General features: G+C 34.6%; 1 protein-coding gene across 1 annotated transcript in view; it reads right to left on the bottom strand.

Moving 5' to 3' along the window:
* The window catches only part of EYS (eyes shut homolog), a 706,806-nt gene that overhangs the window by 641,289 nt on the left and 39,052 nt on the right, over positions 1-26,465 (bottom strand). Inside the window, exons 3-6 of the mRNA XM_015621104.2 lie at positions 22,693-22,886; positions 20,706-20,833; positions 15,619-15,733; positions 5,755-5,914 (exon numbers count right to left, since the gene is read on the bottom strand). Of these exons, the coding sequence (XP_015476590.1) occupies positions 5,755-5,914; positions 15,619-15,733; positions 20,706-20,833; positions 22,693-22,886 (597 nt within the window). The remainder of the gene's footprint in view (positions 1-5,754; positions 5,915-15,618; positions 15,734-20,705; positions 20,834-22,692; positions 22,887-26,465) is intronic.

Here is a 26,465-nt window from a genome sequence, read left to right as displayed (position 1 = left end):
TTTTTTAAGCACTTCAAGTTGTTCAGAAGACTTTTTGACTGAATTTGTATAAAAGGTCCACATCTCTCATGTTTCTTATTGATGATATGATAGTTTTTTTCAGGTGTTATATAGCTATTTAAATGTTCACTATCCAGCTACCTCTCTGAATGTTTATAGAAAGCTGCAGTTTCCCTTGCCACTGACAGCAGATTTATACATTTGGGAATGAGAATGAATAATGCAGTGACGTTCTCAAAAAGAGACTTACAAACTATCCACAGAGAAAAAATAAACCTTTTAAGTTTTACTCTGAGTGAGTAAAAAAGGAAAGGATAGACATCAATAGCTGTAAACCCAGAAGAGTCAGACAAACTAAAGGAAATCAGAACAGTTCTAACTCCCTGACAGGTAAATCTTTGAGTTGTGTGCCTTAATAAAATGAGGCATGGTAGACTGGTAAGTGAGAAGCAGAAGAATAAAATGGTAGACTGTTTAATTTGCACCTGGACTTGAGATCAGACATTCACAGGAATACATTGTGAATAGGAAACCCTTCTGCTATGTCCCTGAAACATTGCTAATTTCTAAATATTTAGTTAATGATGTAAAGTACTTCTTCAGTTTGAGTTTGGGGCTCGTAGTGCCCAAAAAGTTAAATAGTTTGTACTTCTCTTAAAAGATTCAATGTTGATAGAGGTGGGTGAAAGTAATTTTGGAGTTCATGAGCAGATGTAACTATCTGGAGGATTCCATATGCCATGTTTAAGGGCATATTTTAAAGCATGTCTTCCCGTTGAGAACTCTACTAATTATATGCTTTGAAATCCAGACCTTGATACAGCCATGCTTCTAAAAAAACAGCAGCATCTTTAAGGTAACCATAGCTATTCTTAATGAAAAAAATTCTATCAAAATTCTATTTATTCAAATGGGCAAAATATATTGTGTACAACAAATGAAACCAGAAACTGAACTATTAGGAAATAAATATGCTCCTGCACTGGGAGAATTTTGTTCCATTTTAAAAGCAGGCAGAACTTAAATACTGATATTACATTTCTCCTTGAATTTTCATGTAGAATAGTCTTTTGGCTTTTCATGCAATTGCTGCATGCCAAAATAATAGAAATATTTCCAACACAAAAATTTCAATAACCTTAGTATTTTGTGTGGAAATCAAGACCTGAGAAAAAAATGTTGCTTGAGCTACTGTAGGTCACAGGCTGCTTGGTGTAACTACAAGTATGCTACAACTTCAGGCATTAGCCCTAGCCCTCACTTATTGTTCAGGGTTTTATTTGCTTCAAATGAAATATGATGCCAGTATGGATAATATGTCCTTTATATTTTTTCATTGTTTCCTTCTCTATCCTTTCATTACAACTTGTAGAGTAGAATGCCCTAGATGGACTGAAATGTTTGTGTTTCCATGTAATTCATCTTAGGTGTGAGGTTCTAGTAACAATCAGTGTCCTTACAACACACGTTCTGGTGAGGCATCACCTTCAGTCCTGGATGCGGTTTTGGGCTCCACGATATGAGATGGATATAAAGCTATTGGAAAGCACCCAAAGAAGGGCCACAAAGAGGTGAAAGGGCCTAGAAGGGAAACCATATGAAGGAAGAGCAGCTGAGATTACTTGGTCTGTTCAGAAGAGACTGAGGAGAGACCTCAATGAGATTTTTAACATCCTTACCAGGGGAAGAGAAGGGGCAGATACCAATCTCTTCTCGGTGGTGCCCAGTGACAGGACTCAAGTAAGTGACATAAAAGCTAAGGAAGGTTTAGGTTGGATATCAGAAGAAGGTTCTTCCCCCAAAGGGTGGCTGGGCACTGGAACAGGCTACCCAGGGAAGTGGTCACAGCACCAAACCTGACAGCACTCAAGAAGTGTTTTTAAAATGTTCTTAGGCATGCGGTGTGATTTTTTGGGGTGGTCCTGTGCAGAGCCAGGACTTGGGCATGGTGATCTTTCTGGGTCCCTTCCAATTCAGTATATGCTATTATTCTGACTTATAGAGTCAATATAACTAATTTTTCTTTTCTTGGACTTTTACTGGCATTGAGAGAAAGCTGCATTGTGAGCAAAGCTAAAGGAACAGACTAGATAATACCATTTTCCTTTCACCCTGACTAATGCTATATGGACACACCTCCTAAAAGGCATTTAAAAAAGCAGGTAAGTTTTCTGGGCATCTGTTAAAGAGGATTAGAATGAGAAGTACATAGGTTGTTATTATTGCTTTCTGTCAGTTACCTCTGAAAATTCTTCTTTAATAAAAAATCGAGTCTTCTGAAAAGCAACAAGCTGTTCTTTTTTATTCACCTATGAATATAAGTATTCTGAGTGAATTCCTGTAGCACTACTTAACAAGTGGCTTCTTTTATTCTAGTATTTCACTACATGGTCGTTGATGTTTGGGATCTATGTGCCCTAACCATTTCTCTTTCAGAGATGACAATGGAGATAAAATTTAAAGTGCAATGAACAAAGCTTAAAATGGCAGCATCTGCTGCTGAGACAGATACTGCTGTGTAATTCCAGTACACTCCTGTGATACATGGGACCTCCCATGATGATTCAAAATTCCTTTACCTGCTCACCTTTACTATAGGGATTAGAGGTTTTTTTCCACATATTGTGGGGAAAAAAAAAGAAAAAGTACTACTCATTCCATCTATTTGGGTTTTGAGACTTATGATATTACCACTGTACTTCTACATGGAACAGAGACCTTCCCCAAATATTCTAGAAATATCTGAATTCTTTCCTGCTAACAGCAAGTACTGAATGAATTCCTTATTTTGCTTCACCTATGTGAACAGCTTTTGCTTGACCTAATGATTTATCCTTATCTCAAGTTTTCTTACTTTTGTGCTTCTGATTCTTTCCAAGACCTCACTGGGGAAGAGTGAACAACCAGATATTTAGTACTTAGCTGTCCAGCAGGGTTAAAATATGTCACCACTGCATCCTTGAGAACAAAAGCATTCAAAAATATGAATTTGACCAGAGAGAAGGATTAAAATTAGGCCATGTAATTTCTTTGTTCACTAATATAAACACTGCTTTAACTAGATTGTGAAAGATACAGGAACTTTTATACCCCATATCTCATTCTCTGGGACATTAGTTATTCTGGCACCAGGGATACCTTTTCAAGTATCCCACACAGTTCAATAGGACAATCTCCACCACAGTATGTTTATGTACATTTCCCATATACCTGTAGAAATTAGAAGATTGGTCTCAACAAAACAATGAAAGAGAAAAAAAAATTGTGGCTAAATCTATGAACAATCTTAATGACTGTTTTAAAAAGTTTTAAGATAAGGAAAAAGTATGCAGTTGAAGTAGTACTTTTAACTCTGGTTTGTGTGTTTTCTTGGGATTCAGTTAATTTTAGCAGTAGTAAGATTATTTTAATTAAAGGACTTTTCTGTGAAGTGAGAATGATGTGTCTAACATGCCAAATCAATTCCTGCCTGTGTGGTTTCTCTACACACAAGGAAAGATAGCAATAGATTAGATTAAGCTTATTCAAGGACAATTGGTCTACTGCACTGAGAAATTGCTGATATGGATTGTTTCAATGTCATAAGACATATTACTTACAAGCACTGTTGTAGATTCAGAAGTTTTTATCCACTTTCAGAGAAGAGAAAAATGAAAATAAGAAACTAACTGTAGAAGGAAATGGAAAGCACAAAAATAATGGCAGCTATTCAATAAAGATAACTATATATTATAACCCTTTATTCGCTGAGCATTTAAACTTAACATGGGGACATTATCCTGAATAAATGACCCAAAATGTTTTACATATAAACAGAAATAAAATCTATAGTTTAAAATTTCATGTGCATATGTTAAATTTCTACAAGGTTTTGTTAAAAAGCATGGAACCAAATTGAAGTGAGTTTATTACTTTTTAAATCAAAGTTCTGCTTTTCACAGCTGAGAAAGTTACATCATGTCATATTTTGTGTTCACTAAGATGTCTGTTCCAAACATGATTTGAATGTTAATTCAAAAGCTGCAGCTGTAGTGTTTATAATTTAAAAACACAATTAAGAACCAATAGATGTGGAACTACAATAGCTTTTCTGGTTGCAGAAACCATTTAGTTCAGAGTCAAGTAGATATGCCAAAATTGCTACTCTATTTCCCTTCCTTCTTTCCCTTTCCAAATATATAAATTAAATAGTAAAGAGGTATAAATGAATTTTTTGTATGGATCAAGACTCAAGAAGTATCTAGCTATTTAAAAGAAGAAAAAGTAAAAAAAAATATATATAAAAAATTAAAATCTATTGCAATATATAGAAGCTCTCACAATGACACTCCACAAAAAAAGGATCTTGGCCTCATTGCAAGATGTCTCTGAACAAAAAAATTGTTTGCACTTGAATTTGGTCATGACTCAGTGTTTAGGAACATTTAATGCCATTAATTGCATATTTTTATTGCCATTTATGGTAAACAGTTAAACTTTTGTTTCATGATTATATTGTACAATAGAAACCTTATTTGTAAAAACCTAATTGTTGTGAAACAATCTTTAATTGACAAATACAAAATTTTAGGTGTCACCGCAATTTAAAAAATGTCAAGCATAGATTTATAAAAAAACATAAAACAACAGTCTCTAAAGGGGATAATGGAGAAGTGAAAGGAAAGGTTGATAGCTAAAACTCTGGGTTATTAAACTATTATTTCTTTTTCAGTGGTGGTAGATTTAAAGTCTGTTTTCTCTGTGTGTTGCCATCAGTTCTTCAGATTAAATTAATTTTCATTCTTTGGGTAATAACCACTGTTCCTATATTTCAAATTGTTATTTTTTAAGTTCTGGCACTTATATTTAAGTTGATGTACATATGGTTAATGTCTCTTTTTATAATATTACCTACACCTGCAGTGAATCACATTTGAATCTTCTCTTTCAGTTCCCTCTCTAGACAAAGATTAGTGAAGGATTTTAGAATCCAACTCCAATCAACTTCTATTTAAAGAATAAAGTTGAAGGAAAATGATCAGAAATTATTTTCTTTGCAATTAAAAAAAACCAAACAACTGTGTTTAATACAAGCTACTTTTTAGGCTTCTGTTATATCTAATTAAAAGTAAAACACTGCTGAAGAAACTGTGTCAATGATCAACAAATGTCTGACACAATGGTTATAATTCCCCTCTGAAAAGCTGACTTACTGGCCATATAGAGAACCTCAAAGACTAGGCTTTAGTTTAGTAAAATTAATCAGTTAATCCCACACCAAATTAAATTTCATTAATCACTGCTAGTCTACTAAGGTAAATAGAGGGTGAAATTTAGTTATCAAAAACTAAGTAAAGTTATCTGAGTAAATAGAGGCTATACAAACTAACAAACTTCCTTAACTCCATTTCTCTCATTAATTAGATACAGGAACTATAATTAGATGTCAAGCATGTAGCTCACCTGCAAAGCTTGTATACAGAGTGTGTGTATGTATGTATGACATACACTTAGTTTCTTAAACTGAAGGTAAATCTTATTCTATAACTATTCTTACTGTAACTTTAATTGGAAGATTCAAAATTAACCTGTAAATTCCATTCAGATTTTATAAGCATCACAGTAGAGGGCAGAAAGTGTAGAGAGGTGTGATTACTTTCCAAATACTTATCTCTCTTTTTTTTTTTTTTTTGGTTTTAAATCCAGTGTTCTTATATTTGAAGATCTAAAAGGAAATGAAACTACAAACTTCTACATGATTTATATATGCCTTACCTGTAAAATCATGAGGGCACAAACACTGAAACAAAGGTTGTTCTCTCAGTTGGCTCATATCAATGCAAGTTGCTCCACCAGAACAATTATTTGGGTAAATTAAACATGCATTTTCAGCAAATTGACAAAATTCTCCTGTCCATCCAGGTGCACAGAGGCACTAGATATAACAAACACATAAACAAAAAAACACAGAAAACCCAAAATGAAAATGCAATGTGAAAGTTTGTAGAATTTTCTTTGGGTCTTGTATTTTACTACTAAGTAAAAGTGTGGTAGAATGCAGACTGTTGCACCCAGCTGAGACTATTTTTCATGCCTGTTTTTGCAGATGCTAAAACAATTCAGAAAGGAAAAGCTCATCTACCATGTCTGTTAAAAAATTGGGGCAAAAAAGGACACATGAGCTGGAGGAAATGGTGAGATAATTACTGACTGTAAGGGATAAAAACACCAGCAGGAACAGAAGAACTGTGTGTGAATAAAGGATTTTAAAGGGATAGAGATGAGGGAGAAATTGGGCAGTGATGATAAAAAAAGCCTGTAAGACAAACACTGTCACCAACAGTAATCAGAAAACATAATACAGGGTTTTTGTTATACATGTAGACTGTACCTGTTAAATAAAATAAATTAAAATGGTTTATTCAGAGGAAAGGGGAAGATCTGAAGCTTACATTAGCTTCTCAAAAGAGTGCTGTGAAACTCACACAAGTGCCCTGATTAAATATAATTAATAGTGGCTTGCCTTGAATCCCAGTATAGCCAACAGTAGTAGCATGCAAGTATTTTAGAACACTGGAATGGTGTACCAGGTTCACAATGCATAAACATTTTACATGAGTGTGTGTACATGTGAGCACCAAAGACAGAGAGATGTGTTGTAGTGACTCATACAAGTAAAAAAAAAGTTATTAAAGAGCAAGATTAGCACAAGGCACAGAAAATAGGCAAAATATGTTGCTAACTACAGAAAAAAATTACTGCTCCAAGACAAGTAGTACCAGGAGGAGACCATAATTTTTTGAAGGGCATGGGAAGTGCTTAGGGGGGGAGATAAAATATTGCAAACCATCAAATATGTACAGGAAGGATGGAGACAGAAGGCAAGCTCAATTCAGTAATGACACCTCTCATCAAAGAGCTCATGAGACAGATTACCCTGACCTTTGATGTTAAGTACCACCAGAGAGCAGAGCAGTCAGCACTAGCTCTTTGGCACTAGCTCCACAGTGTTGTGTGATCACAGAGAATTTGGAAAGTAAATGTTACACAGTAACTGTATGTGGGTGCACTGACAATGCCTAATAATCTTGAAAACTACTGGTATTAACTATGCTGTTTGTGAATTAATTCATTCAAGTTTGTTTTAAAGTTAAAACTGGCCCTACCTCTCAGTCTTTTACAGTTTAAACTGTAGGAATTCCCTTTACAGTGATTCCCTATCTGACACATATATTTTGTAAAAAAGAACAGTGCTTAGGTGGTCAAGTGAAGGCTTTAAGAGAACTGCACTGATGTGAATACCTTACTGAGAATCTCTGCATTCAATTGAATTGATTGAAACAGCAGATAACTGAAGTAGACTGCCATCTCCAAAGTGACCTAGGTATAAGAGGAGCATGATAGCCTACAGAATTAGTGTGACTTACCTTCCAAGGCCTGGAAGAACACAATGTTCTCCAGCAGCTGTATATTCCTTTGTACTTGCTGCATTTTTATTCCTACATCGCTCTGTTGTGACAATACCCATATAAGCCCCTGGCATTTTCTAATTTCCTTCCCCTCGATCTCCAGGAACACCTTTCACTGCTATATACTGTCCCTGTCTATTATGCTATGTTTGATTAAATATGACACTACTAGGTGAAAGGTAATAAGAGCTAAAAACAAGTTAGCATGTTCTAGATAACTGCATCTATAGGTTTGTCTATCTTTGTTAATCAATTCACAAAGCTTATCCCAGACCAGCCTACAGAAACATGATTTATCCTGTATGTCAATACAGGATAATGCAATATTTTGCATTCATAGGACTCCAGAATTATTTAAATTGAGAGAGACCTTTGAAGGTTTAGATGCAGGTGACACACCTGAAGTATGGGGCATCATCCAGGGGACCTGAACAAACACGAGAAATGGGTCCATGGGAACTTACATCAAAGTTCAACAAGGCCAAATGCAAGGTCATGCACACTGGCTGGGGAATACCCTGGTACCAACACAGGCTGAGGGGAAAGGGATTGAAAACAGCCTAGTAGAGAGGGTTGGAGGTAGTGATGGATGAAAAGCTGGACATAAGCCTACAATATGTGCTTGTAGCCCAGAAAGCCAATTGTATCCTGGGCTGAATTAAAAGCAGTGTGACCAGTATGTCAAGGGAGGTGATTCTGTCCCTCTGTTCTGGTGAGATCCCACCTGGAGTGCTGCATCAGCTCTGGGGTCCTCATTACAAGAAATCCACTGACCTGTAGGAGTGGGTCACCAGGGGGGCCACAGAGGGCTGGAGCAGCTTTCCTAAGAAGAGAGGCTGGGAATTTAGTTTGTCCAGTCTGGAGCAAAAAAAGATTCTGGGAAGCGCTTCCTGTGACCTTTCATTAAAGAGGACAGTGGAAAGATGACTGACTGTAAAATTAGAGGAAACTGAGAAGTTATACCCACATCCTCACAGAAGTTAGGTATGGAAAGTACAGGGTAAAATACAATCATTGCTTCCTGTGTGGAATGTAATGGAAGTTAAACACTAAGAGCTCATCAAATCTCCCCTTTCCACATGGCAAGGGCTTATAAGAAGGATGGGGACAAACTTTTTAGCAGGTTATATAGCAATAGAAGGGATAATTTTTGTAAAGTAAAAGAGCGTAGATTCACTGTAGATAGCAGGGAGAAATTTTTCACAATGAGAATTGTGAAACACTGGAGTAAGTTGCCCAGAGAGGTGGTAGATGCCTTGTCTTTGGAACACTGAAGGTCAGTCAGGTTGAATGGGACTCTGAATAATCTCTTTACATATGACTTCATAAAATAATGAAATTTTATTAATATTTAATTAGAACTTTAAAAGGCAAATTAAGAATGTGCATTTTTGAGGTTTTGGTAGATGACAAAAGGGAAAATACTGAAGAATAAAAAACAATCATCAAGAAGCTCAAGCTAGAAACTTACTGTACAGTATTGGAAACAGCTGCCAAAGACACCACAAAATTTATACCGCACATGGAGAATGTGTGTCTGATCTTACTGGCATTAATAAACAGGTAAAAAAAATATTATCATAAGTTATGTGCTTCAAAAATATACAATGCTGAGTTTACTGAGTGAAATTATATGGACTCTTTCTACAGAAAGAGTCTGCATTTTCCTTATCTTGAGGGGCCAGCTCCTTACTAGACAAGGAAGTCAGTAAAGAAGAAATTTGGGGAATTTTTGTGTCTTCAAAAAGTGATTTAAACTTGAGCACAGTCTTGCTTTTAACTTCTCAGAAGTTGCATTTAAAAATAAAGCAGAACATTACTGTTGTTATATCTGCTGTGTTTCACTGTCATTTATATTTAATTATACGCTCTTCTACTATACAAATTTAGATCTATTGTACAAAGATATATGAAATGATTACATGATCACAGTTTTAATTAAATATTTTCATTTAAATTTGCTCTTCAAAAGAAGGAAATTTACTTTATTACATGAAGATTTCTACTGTTTATTAACTTCTGTATTCTGTACTCTCTTCAGAGATAATTAGCACATATGAAATGTACCTACAGTGTTTTGATGGTGTTTATTTCAATAGAATAAGAAAAGCAGGAAAATTAACTTTTATAAAGTCCAAATTAAACACTGGAGAAGGAAAAAGCTGTTTAGGACATTTTAAAATTTATGTGAACTCTTCTGTAGAATTACTGCTACTGTGTGAAAGAAATTGACTAATTAACTTGTGTAAAACTAGCCCCTAATGGAAGTATCTGACTTTGAACTACTGCTGTTTTGAACACACAGCTGGAAGGACAAACACAAGAGAGACATCAATAGAATTAATGATAGTGGCAAAGTGGCTTCACAGAGATGAGATTATAATGCTCTCATATGGTCCATGGGGAGTGAGAGTAGGAGAGACTCTAGATTTTTTCAAAAAGGAAAATGACAATAATCTATTTTATATGTTGTACATAAGTATAAAAATCACATCTGAGAGCAGTAGACTTTGCAGTGCCAATTTTCATTGCTTCTAGAACTGGTAGTAGATCTGTTATAAATATTTATAATAATTTTATCACTCTAAGCAACTGCTTTAATATATAATATGCCAAATATATTGAATGTTTGTTTCCTTATGGCTTTTTTATAATCAGAAAACAAAAGGTGATAGATACAGTGCAGAAGACTTTAAAAAAAAACCCAGTGCATTTTTTTTAAAGAACTGAATTTGCTAAACAAGTTAATGTTTTCTCTCAACTATATTGCCTTTGAGTTCTGGATATGTGATCTAGAAGTTATTTCTCCTCCCATGCAATAAATACAAATGGCTTCTCTAAGGATAAATTGAAGGCCTGCTTAGGGCTATGAGATCTAAGCAGTGTGACATGGTTCCATTTTGGAGATTATTTCCAATTCTGCATAGAGATGCTTTGCTTCTGGGTTATAAATTCGGCCAGACTTCTAGGGATAAAACATTATCAAAAAACTTTAGAACTGAGAGTTGCTCCTCAGGGAAGAGCTTACCAAGGGGACCAGATCATCAGACTTCCCACAAAGGTTTTTCAGGCAAGCCTGTGGGGCTTGGCACTGCTCACTGCTCTTCTGCAAAGCAGCAATTTGATTCCCAGCCTGACAGCTGGCTGATGGGCCTGGTTCTGCACCCACAAAAGCAAACCTCGTCTGGGAGGAATGAAACCTGGACCTCTGCCTGTCTGATTGTAATTTCTGTACAAGTTCTGCTGAATGAGGGCCACATATCAGCTTCACATGGGGAAAATCCCAGGAGAAAGACAGGTTCCCTCCTCTATCCTCCTTTCCACATCACCCTGAAGGAACATGTTAGATTTGGTGTTTTCTGTGTTAGTATACAGTCTCATGCTTTGATAGGGAAGAGTAGTCTTTGGACAGAACATATTTGCTTGGTTTTTTAACTTCATCTCTAACAGTGTGACCCATGGTGTTACTGATTATTATTGTATATTCAAAATTTTACTTTATCAGACCTATATCCTCTTGGTGCACACATTGCTGTTGAAATATCTTAGATTCACCATAAAACTGCAAATACAAAAGCTATGGATTCACTATATGGATGTGAGAAAAAGGTCAAAAGAGTATAACATGAGCAGCCACAGAGCCATCTGCAGGGCAAGATTTTAGATACCACTCTTTTTATTATACTAATTTTTCTATCCTCTTTCTTATCCTTTAATCATACTATTAGATAAACATTATTAAATGTACATCCATATAAGAAAGCAAAATTCTGGTGACTGGGGAACAATTTTCTGAAGGGAATTGGCAGGAATTCATATGTGTACCTGTTCTCATTAATTAGTGCTGTCCAGGCAAATTACTTGTAGAAGTTAAAACCATTACTTCTTTTTGCTTAGCTTCACTCTCCCTTAAAAGCAAAATCTACTTCCACTGCACTGTAGGAACACTAGTTAGAATCAAACAGTTAGTTTTGTTGGTCTTTTTGAAGGTACCAGGACATCCACTGGCAATTATTCCAATGCAAAATTCCACATGTAAGTGTCTGTACAGCTCCTCAGAGAAATTTCAAACATTTTCTTTGAATGACTGACAGTAGGTGTGGTGATAAAACCCAGAATGATAACAGAGATTGTTTTCTCTTTCTTTAATGCTGCCCCAGTGTGCATTTGCTTGCCAACACAGCTCTGCTGTTCAGTCACTATGTATAATTTGTTTAGACCTTGTCTCAAGTGTAGTGCTGGCAAATGGAAATGGACCTTACAATGACATTGCTTCCTCTTCATCTTTCAGCTTTTGTGTCTACATAACTCAATTTCTTTGCTGGCTGTAAGCACACAGCCTTGCACGAATCAGAGGTTTGTCAGGATGATGGAGAAAGGCATATTGACAAAATAGACTTGGATACACTATGCAGACCATATAAATTGAAAGATGCTTGTAGCATAGTAATGAGCTGTTAGGCAAAAAAACCCCAAAACAACAACAAAACCATGAAGGAGTATTTTTTTACACCCTACAAGAAGCGGAAAGCACTTTCAATTTGCATCCCCTTCCATAGGAAATGTATGGCAGATCACGAATGGGAGAGTGTGTAGCAACCATTGTAGAGCAGCACTTTCCTGTCCCTCAAATGCACTTCTGTAGGTAATCATAACTGACTTGTAAATTCTGTCATTTTTTATGCAATTCAGTGTTTTCTCCCTGGAAAGCAAAGACAGCTAGTATGCCAAAAAACTTCATAGTTTTCATACATCAACTTTCTCAATAGAGTGTTTTCAAAAGTGTTCCTTTCCAGGCTCCCAAATTCCAGTAAACTAGAGTTGCGTTATCCTCAGAATTTGCACTGGATTAGTTTGATATATTTTTTCAGTACCTTTCTTTTCTTTGGTTGGCTTTGAGGGTTTTGGTTTTTTTCAGTTTAATACTAATGATTAAGGAAGAAACAGGGCATCTTAAGGAGAGATAATACTTTTTTCCATGATCTAAACTACTTACTGTGGATAAATAAATAGCAAGGTACTTGATCCACCCTTGGGACCTAGAGGAAAGCTTTACATCCACAAGTGATTTCTTGTTTGTACACTCTCTTTATCGGCTTTCACTGCCCAGTTGTGTGTCAGAGGCTTTACTGGAGCTATTCTAAATCACCGGGAGAACTCTACTCAAACCACTCCATACCCTGAGGTGTTTAGCATGTGGCAGCGGTATGATTAGCATGAGAAAAACGGCAGCTCTTTCTTCCCTCTCACTTGCCTTTTGGGCATTGCTCATATTTTCCCTGTCTTCAGGTAAAGATAACGAAAACAGATACCTACAGCAATAAATTGTTTAAGACAATCAGATTAAAAACACTGTCAGCTGCAAAACAAGAACACTGACTTTTCACTTATAAGATTGGCTTAAGAAAAGGAAAAGTTGCCATGAGAACAGAAAAATCTATTGAAAAGTGTATTTGTGGGCAGATTTTTAAAAATTATTTTTAAGAAGCAGGTTATCATATTGTCATAATAGTGTAGTTAAATATTTTTATTATATAAAACCTGTTGAAATCTGAAATTGGTTCACACATCAGTAATTGTATGTTTTATGCTCATACTGTTTTATTTCTTCTCTTAAAACAGTGCCCACTGTCTTCTAAGTCAGTGGAGTTCTTTATTATAAAACTGACAAACCAGTACATTAATTACCAACTTTCCTATGGTATGGGTATAAAAAAATGAAGATGGTCTATTATATTTTCTTCAGAACTTTTGCAATGGCTATATTTATTCTTAGAATCAGTTCCAACACTGCAGCTGCAAATCAGGAGAAATTCAATAGTAGACTTCTTGCAATAATTGATAGATCAATAGTAAGTAATAGAATTTTTCATATCAGTATTTTTTTGAGAGAGGAAGATCTGTTCATTTTCAAGAATTGTGTTTCTCACCTCTTAAAATGATATGTCCAAATTATATCTATATTTCTGAAACTGAGTCAAAGCTGCAGTGTTGTCTTTTTGTGCTTTAGAAACCAATAAAGGAAAACATATCTTTGATCTTCTTCAGGGCCCAAATAAAATAGGGAGAATTATGTTTTTCACTATTCATGGGAACTTTGGAAAATATAAACCTTTTCCTAATCTTTTAATATCAGTGAAATGAGCCTGCTGCATTGACTACTAGAAGCAATCCACAATAAGGCCTTCAGCCTTCTGTGGGAATTATGGGATTTGGATCCCACAGTAGTAGATTCTCATGAAATTTAATGTCTGGTGAAGTTATTCACAAGGACAGGACAGATGTGACCTGGAACTTATCTGGGAAACTGCTGAAACATAACATTGAACCATATTTCCCAAAATGTTTTTGAAAATGCTCCTGTTATAGTCAATAGTACAAAGAAGAAGGAACTGTTCAGAACCATTCACAATATTTTATCACTTTGTTGCTAATTTAGCTTCAAAATTTTTGGTACCAACAGTTGAATATTTTAAATACAATTGTTCTTTCTTTTTCTTCTGAGAAAAACCGATAGACCATGGACTGGTTTAAGACTACAAATTCGTATTTATTTTGAGGATATAATTTTAAATTATTTCTTTATTTAATAAACCTCATTTTTAATAGTTTTTTCCTCATTTGCAACCTTCTTAAAACAATTTAGATGATATAGCTGCCTACGATGACCCTTCATTGACAGTCAAAGAAATATGACCACTCAAAAATGCTTCTATATATACGAGTGCTTATTTTTGATTACAGGGATTGTCTTTCTGTCTTCATCAATGGTGTTGTTTCACATTTTAAAATTCAATTTTAGCTAAAACTTGCCTTCTTTGTCACCAACTATCAGGAACACTTATTACTGTGTAATTCATATTCTTTTTTCTGTGCGTACAGCATTGAATTTGCCTCTCCTAGAACATGTTTTTCTAAAATAGTGCAGTCCACCAAGACATACTTATTATATTTGTGTATTATTAATTACACTACCATTTTCTGTGGTCATCAGCACACACAGAAGGACTCCAGAAACTACAGTCCTGTTAGGCTCACTTTAGTGCCTGGTAAAAGCACAGAAAATATTATTCTGGGAAGTACTGAAAAACACCTGAAGTGTTGCAGTCATCAGTCACAACCAGCACAGCTTCATGAGCAGAAATCCTGCTTGTCAAACCTTATTTCCTCCTATGAAAGTGAAACCCACTTAGTTTATTTAGGAAAATGAGTGGATGCATCGTTTCAGGAACGCTTTTGATACTGTCTCTCACGGGATGCATCTGGACAAAATATTAATAACCAGGTTACATGATGGGTGAGCAACTGGTGCACGGGTCAGGCACAAAGGGATATAATGAATGGTGTGACACAAGTCTGGTGACCTGTCGCTGTATTGGGATGACCTGCCACTGCTGGGGTTCCACAGGGCTCCATCCTCAGCCCTGCACTCTTCAGCATCTTCATAAATGACTTGGACAAAGAACTTGAAGGAATACAATGTAAGTTTGCTTGTGACACTAATCTGGGAGGAGCTTTAGGCTCCCTCAAGGACAGAGAGGCCCTACAGAGAGACCTTGAGAAATCAGAGGGGCAGGTAATCAACAGCCATATGGAGTTTAACAAGGACAAAAGCCAGATTCTGCACTTTCCTTAACATTTTCAGGCACAATTTAGAGAGCTAAAACCAGCAGACCTAATATTTTTTTTTTACCAAACTGTCAATTGGAATGAACATCACCACACTATAGTTTCATCATCAAATTTCTAAATTTGTAATAATTTTAAACATGTTTATATGTAGATAAGTAACTTGATTCTGGTTAAAATAATGGCAACAGATGATCTTAATACAACCAATGTATTTTTAAAGGCTGCAATGCTGCAGTGATTATCACCTTTGTGGGTAATGACACTGGACCACAATTAGTTACATATTCTTTTTACTGTAAAAATATCCTTCAGTTATCTTACTTGATACAGTACTAAACACGATCTCAACAGAAAAGTAATTAAAAAAAATCCATATTGCCCAAGTGAATTGCCCTTGTGTTATCGATTAAAATAACTAAAACCTATAAAATTGTGCCCCTCTTGTCTCCTAGAGTAATGAACACATTTCAAGTTTGCTTGTCTGAAGCTTTTATACTTTGGAACACTGAATTAGTTTAACATGTATTAAATTACTTACAGTGAATCCTCCAATTATATTAAGACACAATCCTTCATTCAGACAGTTGATGCTGAGCAGCCTGCAGTAGTCAATTACTTCCTCACAGTTCTTTCCAGTGAATCCTGGCATGCAGCTGTAAATACACCAGTGTATTTTAGAGAACTTGCATTTTTAAAGTTAACTGTATTTAATTATGTTCCATAGATCTATTAAATAATGTTCTTGCAGTAAGAAAACGTATCTCTTATGTTATTTAAAATAAACAGAATATTTTGTTTTCAATAAATTAAAAATCCTTCACATGACTCTAGATAATTTTGCTTTTTCATAAATAATTTCTTTCATTGATGGAAGAGTTTTCACACCAATATTTTGTATAATTTTCCAGGAAAAAAAAATCTAGAAAGAGGTATTATTCAACAAAGAGTTATAGACAAGGTAACAAGGTTTTGGAAAACTATTAGAAATGATAAGTCAAATTAAGCATCAGAGAGATGTTTTAAGGAAAAAAAACTAGAATTGAATTTTTGTGACTGTTTGTTAGTCCCATGTGATGCCAATGGAGTGATGGATAACTCATGTATTTCAAAAGAACTGTAGAAATTTCTTATGCTTCATGTCAGCACTTATTATTAGCAGGAGAAAATCCTTTCCTGATGTAGCTCTCACATGTTAAAAAAATCCCATATACACAAATAAAACAGATGAGATTCAAATGGATAATAAAGAAGTCTTACTCAAAATCAATAATGTAACAATGTAGAAAAATATTTGAATGCTTATATCTTGATAGATAATCCTTGTCAAACACTCTCACTATGTTCTTACAGACACAGCTTGTTCTCCTATCTAAAGGCTATTTCTAGTATCTTGGTAAGAAAATATTTAAGAAGAGAAAGGAAAGGGGCAGTTAGCTGAAAATGTGTGTTTGTGAAAGAATCCAAAATATAGATGGGAATTTCTTTAGCTGTTTCTATGAGGTATTTTTTTTTCAAATGATTCAGTCCAGAAACTGGTTATTATGACGATTATACAGAATTGCTTCTGGTTTTCCTAAGTTTTTGCTCCTAATAGATTTGAGATCCAGATGTGTTGCTTATGTTTTTTCATTTAGGAAAAACCTATCCAATTCCTGGTTTCAAAATGCATAAGCTTGTCACAGTCATGCAGCAAGCTAAAGTAAGGGATATATTTTCCATAGCAACTGCTTAGGCAACAACATTCAATAGAAAGTGTCTGAGTTAACCGTACTTTCTAAATCAGTTAAAGATGTCTATCTCTGGCTCTGAGTCCAAGGAATGCACAGACACATCTAACATGTCCAGAAGCTTAAGCCACTTTATGAACCTTAGAGAAGTGTTAAACTGGTAGGATTTAATCAGAAATCAACCACAATTCATGCATAGGACCATTTGGACAGAGGTAAATGGATATGGAAAAACCTTCTGTAAATGGTTATGTGCCTTGAGGCTTGTATAGACACAAGTATGCAAGTAGCAATGCATTGTGTAATCCTCACCTTCCTCTTGAAAAAGATGCTGCATGCAGTCATTTTTCTACTATTTCAAATACTTGGCTTCCAAACTCTTGAAAAGTCTATTCTTAACAAAGTTCTAGTTCACATATTGTAGCTAAAAGGAGTTTTTTGTTATAAAATTTACATAGGAAAGGAACGTAAAACAATAATAAATAAAAGGTTTTGTATATAGTGTCTTACAATTTTTAAATAACAACTAAAACCAAGTCAGAGAAACCCAATTACAATGTTTGTTTTACTGATTTTTTTTACCAATGATCTGAAGTGAAAGAGCTCCTAGATTTTTTGCTTCAATCTGTTATTATTTCATCAACTAGATAATCTAGTAAGCCAGTTTTAGAAGTGACTTTTTCTAATTTTTATATTTGCTCATTTTTCAGTGGTTTTGTTGTTGTTGTTGTTGTTTTGCAATAAACATACCAATGTCAGGAAAGGGAAATGTAAGCTAACAGAAAAATGTTGACAGTAAAGTTCCTAAGATGGCACCAACAGAACACATTTTCTCAGAACACCCTTTCACATTTTTAGTGACTTTTTATTATCGTAAAGCACATGGATAATAGAAGAAGATAGAAAGCAAACAATCATAGTTTATTGTGATAGATATGCTCGTTCACTGCCTATTTGAATTCACCTTAAATTTTGACATTTAAGAAGAAATGCAACTATTAGATTCTTAACACAAAGTTGTGTGTGATATCAAGACTGAAAGGATGGAATTAGGATACAAGGCAGTCATACATCATAACTGAAGTGGGGAAAATTAAATTGATTCTGTTTGGTTATATGTTTAGAATGGAAAACAGCTGCTTTCCCAAAGAAGGAAGGATGTGTTGAGAAGGAGCTGGAATTATGTAGGATATAAGAATGTAGTCTGGGCATAAGGAAAACAACATAGCATAGGGGGAAGCAAATTAAAAAGTAATGAAGTAAAAAGTTCAGTTCAGTTATTATTTGAACTTGTATATGCATCTGACCTAAACACCATAGCATTTATTTATGATGTTAAAATACTATAAAAGTGGATCTTGTCATAGTATTACATTTAGTATTACCCTAAATGTAGTATGAAACACCCTCAGTTTATTGTGGAGTGACTAGACAGAGACATAACGTACAGTATTTGACAATGATTACCAAAAAATAATCAAATCTTCACTTAAAATATTGATGACCAGTTACAAATCTCCCAAACTAAGGAAACATAATTAATCTTAGATTTCTTTTGGGTAAAGTTAATTAAAACATGAATCACAGGCAAAAGTCTGTGAGTTTAGAAAACTGAAACTTTCTAACCACGGTTCCTATAGGTCTTCTGAAATCCTCTGTTAGCTGAGTAGCTAATGCATGAAAATGAATTTGAAAAGATAATTTTGAATTCTTAAAACAGTAAAGCCTGCTGACTGTTGGACCTCTCTATCTGTCAACACCTCCTCTGCATTTCAGCACTCTGGCAAGACTGCAGCTCTCACAAACAAAACTACTGAATGTGATCTCCTTGTGAAAAGTATGTAATTCATACTCAAAATGCTTTCTTTCACCTCAATGACTCCTTTCAAGTACAGAGGCATAAATATTTATATTTATTAACTATTTCAGATTAAGTAGTGAAAAACTGATTTTAATGTCATAAAAAATAAGGACAGCATTTTTTATTTATTAAAAATATTGAAATCAATAATTGAAGTCTTTGTGAACTAAATGGCCAAACTAAGACTGAACATTGGAGATTTTCAATAAGCAATTGGACAGGGTACTAGATAATCTCATCTTAATTCCCTTTCCCATTAAGGGCTGGACCAGAAGACACTTCAAGGTCACTTTCAAATTGGGCTGTTCTATGATTCTCTGATAGTGATGTATATTTATTGTGTTCTAATATTCTGTGATTGCATTGTATCCCTCTACCTTTGTACAAAGAAAACTGCTAACTTGTGTAAGATGTCATGCCCCTTGTTCTGGATAGTTCTCTGTGGAAGATATGAGTCACTTTCTGGAGTTCTCCTCCTTCATTAAGAATGTCTGGTGGGAAAATTGGCTGCTAAGGTAAACTATGTGGATTGAGCACCATTCACAGTGTTCTCTCTAGGTTGTTAGTTCCCTTTTAGGGCATTCTCAGTGTTAATAAGTTTATAACTCACCCCAATATAACATGGGTCCTTAATTTCCCATTTTTACGTTCTGTTATATTGATCTAAAAAATGACTTCCATGCTTATTCTCACATAGTCAAAGACTATCAAAGCAAAGCAAAAAAAGCAAAGACAGCTAAACTATAGTTTTCCCACAGACATTTTTATTAAACAATTTCCGTGGTGCAATGAGGTTCCTGGTACAGACCATTTCTGCAAATACTTTGTGGAATTATAAATTATTCAATATGAATAATGGGGCCAGGATAATTTTTTATTACTTCAATTTTTTGTTTGGCTTCTGTTAATAAAGGAAATCTATGTCTGGATAGTAATTGTTCATGTTGCGCACATTTTTAAATGTAAATTTCAACACATTTTGTACTAATATACACATATTGTGGGAAAGACTGGCTATATAAAAATAAATTATTAGTATATATCTCAGTTTAAAGAATTGGAAAATGAATGATAACACTTGTCTGTGTTGTATGTTGTTCTGTGGTTTCATACCTATATGGGAAGATCTAACTATATATGAGCTTGCATATGTGTGTTTGTATGTATATCTGTATTTAGGAGTGAATGTGAATTAAATTGCTCGGATTTTCTTCTTTGGGAAAACTGTAAACATATTTCTACTTATATTTTAATTTCAAGTCTTCTCAATTGAATCGCTGCTGATGCACTGTAACTCTGCGTTCTATACTTCTATTTTCTGCAGTTTCTAAGTTCATTCATAATATGTTGTCAGGCTTTTTTGTATCACAGTCTTCAATTCTCTGCTTTTATGAATATCCTAAAATTTGAAAAATGTTTACTTCAGTAATGTTTATCAGAATATACTCAGGCAGCAGAATAAAAGCCAAGCAAAGGGGAATGGGATAAATTCTATGCCTTACTGGCACAGAAAAAAACCCCTTAAAAATCTATTTAAAAATGAAATTAAATTATACATTGGGTCACTTCTGGTATTTTCAAATGGATAATTTTTACTGTGGTCTTTCTGAATAAAATAGCTTTTCATAAGCTGTTTGAAAGATCAATTTAAAGTCTACTGATGCGTGTCTGTGAGCTAGAAATTAAATGGGTTGCCTTATCTTTTCAGAAACAACATAAAATTCATACATCCTGCAAAGGAGTGGCACATGCAGTATAACTGTCTCAAATGTCATCAGTATTTTAAAATGTATATTTTTTATAGATTAATAATTAAACAATTTATAGCCCTTAAATTTTTTAAATCTTTTTGTATTGCTCCCAGACTTCACAAGAAGCTGAGCAGAGTAAAGCACAAAAGATGAATATATTTTTTAAAACAAACGTTTATAGTTTTCTGTGTTCTCTGTGAATGATGATGTCTTTTCTATCTGCAATCTGTGTGAAATCATCAAGCAAACCAACGAAGTACTGAGATAAATTAATTTCCAATCTTACCTGCAGTTATAGTTTTGCTGTTGAGCTACACAAGTTGCATTGTTTAAGCAAGGTAATAATTCACATGGGTTCAGTATTCTCTCACAGAACTTGCCAGTAAATATTGGCATACAGATACATGCCACATCCTATAGAAGAGAGGGAAATTAGAAATAATTATTTGTTGTACCCAAGACAACAAAAAATTTAGTGTACATGGTGTTTACATCCATTACTAGAGAGGTTCTGTCTAGGACAACTTTTCATCATATAAAGCAGTCTACAAAGACAGAGCAGTTCTAGTCTCAGATAGGTTACAAACTTAATTTAGGACAAGTAGAACAGGCCTTCCAGCACAGATTATACTATACTTGAGTTTACTAGATGGAAATATACCAGCTTTAAAATTGAGGTTTTGTAATCTTGTAACAGAATCAAGAAGGAGTTTTAGAATTAATTTAGGGTATTTTTCTCATTTCTGTTTTTTTTGCAATGTAATGTTTGCATGAATTAAATAGTAACAGTATACAAGGTACATCAGTAACCAAACAGTGTCTCAAGCCAGAGGTGGAGAGATAATCATGGGTATCCATTTTCTCCTTCAATATAAAGCACAGAGTCTATGCTACTCTTTAACAGTGAAAGACATCTTCCACTTACTGTAATCTCTAATTTGAACAATAGGAAAAGTGAGTTATTTTACAAAGCAAAATATTTCTTAGGGCTGACAGTCCCACTCTTATTTTTCTATGCTCTTCATGGGCCTTTTGAATTCAGAAAGTAAAGCCAAAAATAAAGGGGGGGATTTCCGTAATGAAATCGGAAGTGTTTAGGTGTTTTTTTAGAATTGGTCTTAAATATAATCAGAAAACTTCAACTCCCACTGAGACATTTCTATATGTGTGAAGCAAACTATTCCAGCTGTTTATCTGTTGCATAAAATAGCTTGTGCTAGTATATCTAGTAGACAAAATATTTAGACCAGGTGCATAACTTAGAAATCTATCAATTAATTCAGCAATTTAGATGTCTTTTTCTCTCTGTGTATGAATGTGCATCACTGCTACATGATAAGCAAGCTTTTGAACTCTTCTTTCACTGTTTTGATTCTGTATAATAACTGCTATTTGCAATAGTCATGCTAATGAAAGAACGTCCACAATTTATTTTGACATACTACCAGGTATGACTTTTTTATCAAAACTTCATGAGTTCTGCATGAATTTATACTATTTTATAAAAAGAAAAAAGACAAAAAAAGAGAATTTAGAAACTTATACCTCATGAAAAGCAAGAACAAGACAATCCCTAGTTAATAAAGATCACGTGATAACTCTTTTGTGTCAGTTAATTTTTTTAGGGAGAGGAAAAAAGAAATAAAATAATATGGGTAGTTCCTTAAGTGATTGTGATCACCAAGCAACTGATATTAAATGGAGAGTCTGGGGGTTTATATAATAAAAATATTATAAACAGGACACATTGAGAAAATTCCATGTTTCTTCATGAAGCATGCAAAGCTAATTAAAAAATTTACAATAGAATTAAATGTTTTGACACTTTCATGGATAGATCCTCCTGTGAAGTATGTCAAAGCATATGGATGACAGGAAGGTGATTAGAAACAGACAATATGGCTTCACAAAGGGTAAGCTATGTCTAACTAATGGTGTTACGTTTAACTAATGGTGTCTTTCAGTAATGTTGCATCTGATAAAATTTACCTTGACTTCTTTGAGACATCTGACATCACCCCACACATCATCATTTTTGCTAAATTGGTGAGACAGGAGGAAAGTTGTAAATTCCTCATCCCATGAAGTGTTCAAGGTCAGGTTGGATGGAACTTTCAGCAACCTGATCTAGTGTAAGAGGTCTCTGCCCACTGCAGAGAAGTTGAAAATAAGTCATATTTAAATGTTTCTTCCGTCCCAAATCATTCTGTGATGCAAAGTTGTAATTCTATGATTCTGTGTTCAAATAAAGATCTCTTAACATTTATACTTACATTTGGCAAATCGATACATGTACCTCTGTTTTGACATGGCCTTGAAGAACATTCATTGATCTTAATTTCACAGTTCTGACCAAGAAAACCAGAAGGGCAATCACAAACATATCCAGACTGTTTATACTGGCATATACCTCCATTCAGGCATGGCTGAGAGGCACAAGGATCATCAGGTTCTTCACAAAATGGACCTAAAAGAAATAAACATATAAAATACAGTGTTGGAGAGATGATTGACATGCTCTGTGACATTACTTTTTTACTATGTTTGGTTTCCCTATTATTTCTCTTTTTATTTTTTTCTATTTTGTTGAGGGATTAAGAGACTTTTATTAATTGTGTTTCTCTAATATTTTTTTACTCTGTGAAGCTCCAGTTACAGGCTGGGATGTCTGTGAACTATCACCACTTAAAAAGCAAAGAACTTAACATATTCCTGTATACTTTGTTTGTTTTGGTGAATTAACATGGTAGGAATCTCTGGGAGGGACAAACCTGAAGGATGTGACTGGAGCCATGGTCCCATGTGATGATGATGAACAGTCACTGAACATCTCACAGCAGTTATTATTAATGGAAACTGCATGCAGTGGATTCCCAGACCAGGAGGACTCATTCCACTCCTGTTTATAGATCCAGCCAGTACTGAGCCTGAATGTGCTTTCAGTAAGCAAACACACAATCACACACATACACACACTACAAAGCTGCTGCCCATGTGAATCAACATGAAGAACAGCGTCTTTTCCCTTAGATAAACACGAACAGCAGTCACACAAGCACAAGCAGCAATGATGGCTCAAACCTTTTCCTCATCTCTGGATAGTTAGTATTGAAGTTCAACAATGAACATACACACTCCTTCATTTTTCTAAATATATTTCTATTTTTTAAATATAAAGATAAACCCACATTAGTGGATCCCTCAATAATCAGCATAGATTTTAAGTCTGTCTGATTTCCATATCCAGATCCTGAACCTCTTGCTGACTTGCTGGCTCAGAGCTTGAGTCATCCAGATCTGGATGTGTCATTCTGGTTTCTGACTAGTCTAGTTTAATGATCTACCACTCCCCACTAGGAGAGTGATAACAGAGAAGTTAACACAGAAGTAGTACAGAAAAGAAACTGTTACTCAGGCTCTGTTGGCCTTGCAAGAAAATAATTGGCAAAATTTTCCCAAGTCATCCTCTTTAATTATTTGAAATATCCGTGTCTCACAAAATTCTCCCTTCACTGTCTGTGAAATACAGTCCTTGCTCATTGCGGTCTGTGCAATATTTGTCAGCCACTTACACTGTTACTTGTTGAACTCAGCAGTTTGTCCTGCTATGTCCAGCAGCTTCCCATGTTCTCCTAAATTCTTGTAAACCTAGGCCGGACTTAACTGACTTGTCTGCATATCTTAACATATATGAACTGCCTAAGTTTTTTTGACAATTAACTCTTTTTAATTCTGCGACATCAAAGATGAAGAATTATATAATCTAAGAATTTATTTCCATTTACTTCTGGAAAATTATGTATAAATATGCTTTTTACGTATCTTTTACTTTGGTGGTCTGATTCAAACCACCTCCCTCATACATACTTACAAATTACATCAGAATAATTTGTTAGCAATTTGCTGTAGTGATAATACACCTTTGTAATAAATCTCTTCTGAAATAGTAATATGTATTGATTCAACGTTTTATTAGTCATTTGAATCCACTGACTACAAAATTAAACATTCATGAAAGATTAAATTTTATTTGACAAAAAAATATCATTTCAAAATTATAAACAAAATACTTTAAACTCAAATTGTAAACTGCAGGATAAACATAATTATAAACCACTTAATAGAAGATTATGTGAACCTCCAATAATTTAATTATGAATAGACCAGCTATCTAAAATAACTGAAAGTATGTGGAATAACATTTACCAGAAAAGTGAAATATCACACTTTGTCTCTATTATATACCAGAGCAGTTGATGTGACAGGGTCAAAGCATTTTCCTTTATTTCATTCAGTTCAGTAGAAATAGTTAGGCCAGTAAGTCAAAATGAATTGTATCTATCTTTTATGACAGATTATTCACTTGTCCTTAGCATCAGAGGACATTCAAAGGATCGTTCAAAGATTTTTTGCTATCCCTCATCACCATAGTAACAAAATTACTGTGCATTGCAAATTCCAGATGTTAGTTAGGGCTTGCTAATAGGAAAAGCTAAGTAGCCATTCCTCAGAAAAAGGTCATTAATTGGTGTAAGTGCATATATAACAGAACATTTGCAACATGAAGTGAGGGGGATTGGTCAATTCTTTCTTTTTATTCAATTTACTGTCTAGCTGTCCCACTCTACTCCAGTGTAACATTGTGCCCCAGCAGTTCTCATAGATGAGGTTATATATCAAGGCTCACCTTATTTTTTCTCCATTATTAGTCACACTTGACAAGAATGGGTTCTCCTGGCCCATCCACGTAAATAATCAGAAGGAAAATGAGCAAAACAGGCACCCCATTTGCTCTACCCAAAGGAGAGCCAGAAAGTGAAATCTCACTAGCTTAATGGACTAATAAGTTTTTCTTGCCATTGTTTCTACCCCTGAATCCATTCACTCCTCCATGGGTTTTTGTGCCACCATTACCAAGTATATCTTAGCCTTTTGTGAAAAAATGGCTCTCAATGGGATTATTAGAACAAGGAAACACTAAATGAAAAGAGCAGGACAGAACAATGAAAGCCAGTGGGAAAAAACAGATGAAAGAGGTGACTTTGCCAATGTTATGCTCATTTGCAGCAAAACTAGGAAAATGGTATTGTTCTGCCAAAAAAAAATAAATAAAAAATGGTAGCGCAACATTCTTTTAAGAGAAGATTAAAGTATCTAGAAGAGGAATAAAGAAAAGCCTTAGAGTAGATAAGGAAATATTGTCAATAGCACCATGAGAAATATATTAAAGAAAACTGCAAGTTTCAAGGATGGCAAAAAACCTCTATATTTAGCTTATTGCTCTTCTCTCCTCAGTATTTCCTTGCAAAGAGAACAAAAAATATTTTTTATTAATTTGGGAGAAAACAGCACATTTAGTGGAAATTGGTAGCCAATTACCTAACCAGGTAAAAGGGTATTAATTTAAATGAAGATATTGACTCATAGTCTAAAACACAAGTCACATCTACCAAAGTCTTTTAGGAAAAATTCAGTCTTCAACTGTAATTTTTCCTTAATAATTGACAATAATTATGTCTTTCATATTCCTCTACTTCATAATTCCCTGTATTCATCATTTTATGTGAAAACAAGAGAAATATTTTTTCACCTGAATATCCATGCCTGAGGAGTTTGACAAATCAAGTCAATTAATGGAATTCTGGAGAATTAGTGCTTTGAGATTTTTATTCTATCGTTCCCAAACCTGATGCCACACTCAATCTATTTGCTAAATAAGATTAAAAAGTGACTTGATTACAGCTCTTGGATGGGGAAAGTATTAAGCACTAAAGGGATCATTAATTCAGAGAGAAGAATGTAAGAAAAGCAAATGACTGAAGAGATGTAGAACGAGATAATGTGAGAAAATACTCACACCTTTTTACCAGAGATCTCTTTTTCTAACTACCATAAAAGCATTAAATTCTGGAGTTGCTGATGTTTTCACATCAATGCATTTTGAAAAATACTTTTTTAATTGAAAGCAAGACAACTTTATATAAGAGAACATATGCACTATAACAAGCTTTGGTCAGAAGAGGTGAATGATGGGTCCTCTGAAATT

The sequence above is a fragment of the Parus major genome, chromosome 3 (assembly GCF_001522545.3).
Source record: "Parus major isolate Abel chromosome 3, Parus_major1.1, whole genome shotgun sequence".
NCBI classification, from domain to species: domain Eukaryota; kingdom Metazoa; phylum Chordata; class Aves; order Passeriformes; family Paridae; genus Parus; species Parus major.
Note: the sequence above shows the minus strand (reverse complement) of the source record. Positions and strands in the feature narration are given on the sequence as shown.